At 36.6% G+C, this 6,049-nt stretch overlaps 2 protein-coding genes across 2 annotated transcripts in view; both read left to right on the top strand.

The window, feature by feature from the left end:
- Positions 1–8: 8 nt before the first annotated feature.
- On the top strand, positions 9–1,463 carry LOC106950607 (E3 ubiquitin-protein ligase DTX3L-like). The gene is made up of 3 exons (XM_015037573.1): positions 9–913; positions 1,007–1,224; positions 1,319–1,463. Exons 1-3 carry the CDS (start codon positions 47–49, stop codon positions 1,386–1,388), a joined length of 1,155 nt encoding a protein of 384 aa, XP_014893059.1. The 5' UTR covers positions 9–46; the 3' UTR covers positions 1,389–1,463.
- A 1,219-nt stretch (positions 1,464–2,682) lies between these two features.
- LOC106950605 (probable E3 ubiquitin-protein ligase bre1) overlaps positions 2,683–6,049 on the top strand; it is an 8,266-nt gene continuing 4,899 nt past the window's right edge. Inside the window, exons 1-4 of the mRNA XM_015037569.1 lie at positions 2,683–2,692; positions 2,883–2,912; positions 3,152–3,261; positions 5,310–5,390. Coding sequence (XP_014893055.1) covers positions 3,190–3,261; positions 5,310–5,390 — 153 coding nt within the window. The 5' untranslated portion in view covers positions 2,683–2,692; positions 2,883–2,912; positions 3,152–3,189. The remainder of the gene's footprint in view (positions 2,693–2,882; positions 2,913–3,151; positions 3,262–5,309; positions 5,391–6,049) is intronic.

Genomic DNA, 6,049 nt, shown 5'->3' with positions numbered 1-6,049 from the left:
TGGTCCAAAGCAAAGCCAAGATGAATTCAGTGCCGTCCTGAATGCAATGCAGACGACAAACACACCGGCTGAACAGCACAAACCTGCTACAGATGGTACATTACAGAGGATAAACTTGACAACCAACCAACAGACAAAAACACCAACAGTGGAAAACAATAAGGAACTGGAAAACGGCAATGGAAAACAGCAGGGAACAACCAACCAACAGACAAAAACAACACCAGTGGAAAACAATAAGGAACTGGAAAACGGCAATGGAAAACAGCAGGGAACAACCAACCAACAGACAAAAACAACACCAGTGGAAAATGACAGCAAACCGGTTATTACTTCTGTTGAAGATGCTTATGTCAAAGCTAAATCTGATCTGAACATTGAATCCAGCAGCAGACAAAACAATCAATCCCTCCAAACATGTGGGGCTAAACCTTCCCTCAAAAGCTACTTCTGGCTCAAAAAGAAGCCTATCACACGTCCCCTACGCTCAACCCGACATAAAGATGCCAGTGGACTGAATGGCTTGCCAAAGAAATCCAGCTGTGGGACTGAGAGGAAAGAGGACTCTAAACAACCTTCACTGATTCCACCAACAGCACAGCAAAATGCTGAAGCATCAACAAAGAAAGGAGCATCAGGGGACAGTAAAGATGATTTCTGCCCAATATGCTTGGATCGGTTAATCAAACAGAAGCAGTTGAGGTGTAAACACACATTTTGTGATGAGTGTCTCCAAGCATCATTAAAACACATTGGACCCATGTGTCCTGTGTGCAAAGATGTTTTTGGTGTGATGGAGGGAGACCAGCCTGATGGAGTAATGACATGGAGCTCTGACTCTTCATCCCTCCCTGGATTCTCAGGCTGTGGCTGTATAGTGATCACCTACACTTTTCCTAGTGGAAAACAGGCGGTAAAAAACTTGATGAATACATTACAAGTCATAAAACGATTGCTGTCTTTATTATTTCTGGCTCCGAGTTGACTCTTTCTTCCTACCTCACAGGAAAAGCATCCTAATCCTGGACAACCATATCAGGGAACTAACAGAACCGCATATCTTCCAGACAACGAAGAGGGCCAAGAAGTTCTGAAACTGCTGAAAAAAGCTTTCGACCAGAAAATGATTTTCACCGTTGGGACGTCCAGAACAAGCGGGTTGGACAACCAAGTGATCTGGAACGATATTTCTCACAAGACGTCAAAGACAGGAGGACCACAGAGGTGCAGTCACCCAGTTTATGTTACGTTAATATCTATGTCTTTTTATTGTTGCCTTTGGTTTAACACTTTACGTCCGTCTTTTATGTGCTTTCAGATATGGATATCCTGACCCGGATTACCTGAGAAAAGTAAAGGAGGACCTGAAAGCTAAAGGCATAGAGTGACTCTGAGAGGGAGTGATGGTTTATTTTACTACTGAAATTAATAATTAAAAAAATACTGGCATATTTGTATGTTTTGCTTTTATTTGAGCAGTAAAGGTTATTTTATTATTAGTTATTCATTAATAAGGACTTCTTTAAAGAATATTTCACAAATTATTCTTTAAAGCAATAAAGAATAATTTATTATTAATTATTAAAACCAGCCTATGCTTTGCTTCACTCAGAGGTTGCAACATTTAGATCCTCTGTTATTGTGAAACAGTTGTTATTTGGGGACATGAACTCTACTGAAGTTTTAAATGATTATTTAACCCAATTGCTTGCAAATTTAAATATGACTTGGTGTAACTTGAAAAATATCTCATTGATTGATTTTATAATAAAAGAATACTGACGGATTTATTTATCACTTGACATAGAATGTACAAACACTGCTGGTTCCTAAAGGCAATGTAGTAAATTATGTTGTTTGTTGATAAACTAATATGAAAAATTTTCCATGAATTCTGTATCCTTTAATAAATTCAAATACAACACTGGATCATAACGTAGAGGTTTTGTAATGCATTATTTGTTTTAGAGATCAAGGTAGACTATGCCTTTAAGAGTCATAAGGAAAATGGGTCACAAGACCCGGTTTATAACATTTCTTTATTTACATACATGATAAAGAAGTTAACTTTTTTTAAATAGCTGTCAAACATGTTTGAATTTCTTGAGCAAAATGTGGACCCAGTCGGGTAACTCCAAAAGTCGCTGCAGTCAGTTTAAAAAAAGAAGCTGTAACACAGAATCGCTGCAAGAAAATACAACACTAGACATAATATATCCTATCACCTAAAAGAACAGACAAAAAGAAAAACAGAGCGATACTTGGATTTTCAAGATTAAAACTGAAAATTATGTATTATGTGAAGATGTGTGTGAAGATTGAAATAATGTGATTAGAGTAAAACTAACATTTAAAACATATCATATCCACTTGTGGGGTAGGCTTACATGTTTTAAATCGCATCCCATTTATTCTGAATTAGCCCCATCTACTGGTATACCATAGACATTAATACGTATTGATGTCTATGCTGGTATACTGGTTGTTTCAAACTGCTGTCCTCGCGAGAATTTGATGCTCTGCTCTGAGTTGATTTTAGTTCTGAAAAAAAAAAAAGTCTCTGTTTTCTCAGCAGGCGAAGTTGTTGAGTGTGAAGTCGTGAAACGAAACCCAGTTTGTGAAAGGGTTAGTTAATCAATCAACTTTATTTAAAGTTTAAATACTTAAATATCCTATTGATATTTGAGACAAGGTATTTCTGCCCGTCGCTGCGACAATATTGCATCTATAGTCACTGTAAGAACAGCAGCCTAATTAGATTGTTGTCATGAAATGAATATTGACAACTTAATTAAATGTCGTTTCTTACGGCACGGAATATTTGCGCAGTCTTTGGAGTGACGCTGTTTCTGACATTCAGCTGCTTTCACTTTCGTTTACAGGGAAGTGTCGTTTGCAGCGAGCAGGCGAAGGTAAGCTCGTCACAAGATTTAATTGGTGTTTATTTGTTGTTTGAACGCTTAAACTATGAGAGTACTTAGAAAATAACACCGAGTTAAAGCCTGTGTTAACAAAATTTTAACAAAAAACGTAGAGAAATGTTTCAGTTCAGGTTTGCATTTATAATCGAAAGTGAAGCAGAGCAAAAACCCGTGAGCCTTTTACTGACTAAACAAGTTTGTGATCTGAACTAAATGTATGTCGTTCAAAGGTTCACTTTATTTTCAAGAAAGAAAGAAGATAATCAAAATGGCGAGCAACGAAGGACCAGGGGAATCCATGGATTTTCAAAACCAGGATCATACGACGGATTTATCTCAGGTGCGTTGCAGACAAATACTTGGTTTAAAATTATGTCTTCTGAACAACTCGAGTTTATTTTGTGTATATTTTGCTTAATATAATTTAATTAATTCGCTATAAAACAGTATAGTCTAAGATGTATTCGCAAGCTTATTTGCTTTCGTTTTAGGAGATTGCTTACTCAGTACTGTAACTATTTCGACTTATTGACATTTAGAGAAAATGACAAACAATGTTTTACGATTATCCTTTGTTTTGGTATAAAATGTGTAACACCTGAAGAAACTTGGAACTGTGAGAGCAAATGTCAAGGTTTTGTTTTCAGGCTGGAGGTTTGCATTAGAACAGCAAATACTGAGGCAAAGTCCATAAAGTTTATAAGCTGTAAATGGGTGGATACAGATAAACTCACTTGTTAATGCAGAGATCAAAGTTTAGGAGCCACAGAAACAATGAAATACATTTTATATACACACCAGAGATCCAGAATTTAGTTGATTACAATTTATTTATAGAGGACTTCTCATACCGATATTTGTAACACAATATAATAGTGCTTCACTGAGATTAAAATCAGTTACAAGCATGAAAACTATCAGATCAGATTCAATACAATAACAATCACTCAGACAAGGCTGCACATTGTAAGCAAAAATATCTAATTGTGTTGCTGTTGTTAAATTGCAATAATGTTGCCAAATATAATTCACTTCTCTGTCTTCACAATCACACGATATTCCTACCATTCTCTGTGAACTTTAGCATATCAGCCACTCCAGGTAAACATCGAGTGAGAGCATTAAATGCTACTAGAATCAAAAATATGATCAGAATTCAAAGCCTTAATGTCTGCCTCTTTAAATGTGATATGCGACCAGATATTGCATCCAATCAGTCCTGTGAATACCTTGTGCAGCTCTATCACACAATTTGAAAAAAAATGTCATAATGTACAATTGTAAAAATTTAGTTGTAACATTACTTGCAGTAACAAGACACCAGCGATGTAAATAAACAGTGAAACATTCAAATTAAGAACTAATGGAATATTATGACACTTAAATAGATACAGATAAATATAAAATTATATTTTATTGCTGATAAAATAAAGTAAAAGCTAAAGATTAAATAAAGACAAGTTGAAAAATCATAGATTAATTTAAATTTAATTGCTGAAAAATATAGATATTCTGTCTGCATTTTAGAAAAGGTGGAAATATTATAAGCAGTTCTTGTGTTCATGCAGTGACCATGAACACAATGTCCGCCTTATTGTATATAATAATGTACTGTAACAGTACTGTAACAGTAAAATGTTAAATGGTAAACTGGGCAGGAAGTTAAAAATACAAATTTAAATTTAGGTTTGAAGTAATTTTCTGGAAATATTATTTACATTTTGGCGTGACCCAACTAGATTCCTGATCTGAATCTTATGGAGAATCTATGAAGGGAGGTAAAGATTAGGGTGATGGCAAAGAGACCTTCCAGATTTAAAGAGTTCGAGCTCATTATCACAGATAAATAACATAAATACCAGAGGATACATGGAGCTGTTGCCTTGCAGCAAGAATGTTCTGGGCTCGATTCCCGGCCCGGGTTCTTTCTGCATAGTTTGCATGTTCTCCCTGTGCATGGGTGGGTTATCTCCAGGGACTCTGGCTTCCTCCCACAGTCCAAAAATATGACAGTCGGGTTAATTGGTCTTTCTAAATTCTCCGTAGGTGTGAGTGTGTGTGTGCATGGTTGTGTGTCCCGTCTGTCTCTGTGTTGCCCTGCGACAGTCTGGCGACCTGTCCAAGGTGACCCCGCCTCTCGCCTGTTGCGTTAGCTGGAGAGGCACCAGGAAGCCTCCTGACCTCACTTGGGACAAGGTTGTTAGAAAATGGATGGAAACATGGAAAAAGATGGTCAGAATTTATAAGGATTTGATTGATGAAATGCCAGTAAACATTGCTCATTGATTATTAAGAAGAGTGTAAACCATTTTGACCCAGTATTAAAAAACACAGAAGCAAAAATCTCTAATGAATCTTTTGGTCTGTTTTTTAAAATTGTTCTTACAGACTGAGATGGATCCTCTAAAAGAAAAAGTCCTACTGACTCTCTCGTTGAAGTGGTTGGATAAGAACAAAAAGAAGACAGATCTACAAAAATCCCTCCAGACTCGGTTCAGCAAATTCAAAACTGAAATAGACTGCACAGTTCAAGAGGTCTTACCAGATGGACGAGCTCTGATTCTGGTTTCACCTCCTCCAGGTATAGAACTGTATTTTCATACACAGCATGTTAAAGACTCACCAACTGTGTTAGCCTAACCCTATAAAAAGGAATATTTATTTTGAATACACTGATATACCACAATGATGGCTTTTCAAACTATTGACAACTAAATGTATTTTGCATTCCTTTTTTTTTTTTTTTGTTTATTTTAAAGGCGTCACAGAGCTTCAGAAGCTGAGTGGTGAAACACTTTATACAAAAGATAAAACATTAGAAAAGAAATTAGAAAAAGAATTAGCCACCATTCTGTCTGTAATGCTGGGAAAAGCAAAGCAGGATCCACAAACAGCAGACGATGCTTCAGTGAATCCGACACCTCCAGCTGCTTCAGTAAACCCCAAAGATGCTGATTCCAAGCCTCCAGCTGTATGAACTCTAACACAAATACAGACATTATAGAATACATCATGTTTGTTCTTTAATAATGCAATTTTGCTTTTTATCCAGGACAAAGCACATGTTGAAGAACAGAAGAAACCAGTTTCTGCAGCAGGAGACCCTCCTGTCCAGAATCAAACGATGG

The sequence above is a fragment of the Poecilia latipinna genome, unplaced genomic scaffold (assembly GCF_001443285.1).
Source record: "Poecilia latipinna isolate Pla-1442-1.1 unplaced genomic scaffold, P_latipinna-1.0 Scaffold411, whole genome shotgun sequence".
Lineage (NCBI taxonomy): Eukaryota > Metazoa > Chordata > Actinopteri > Cyprinodontiformes > Poeciliidae > Poecilia > Poecilia latipinna.
Note: the sequence above shows the minus strand (reverse complement) of the source record. Positions and strands in the feature narration are given on the sequence as shown.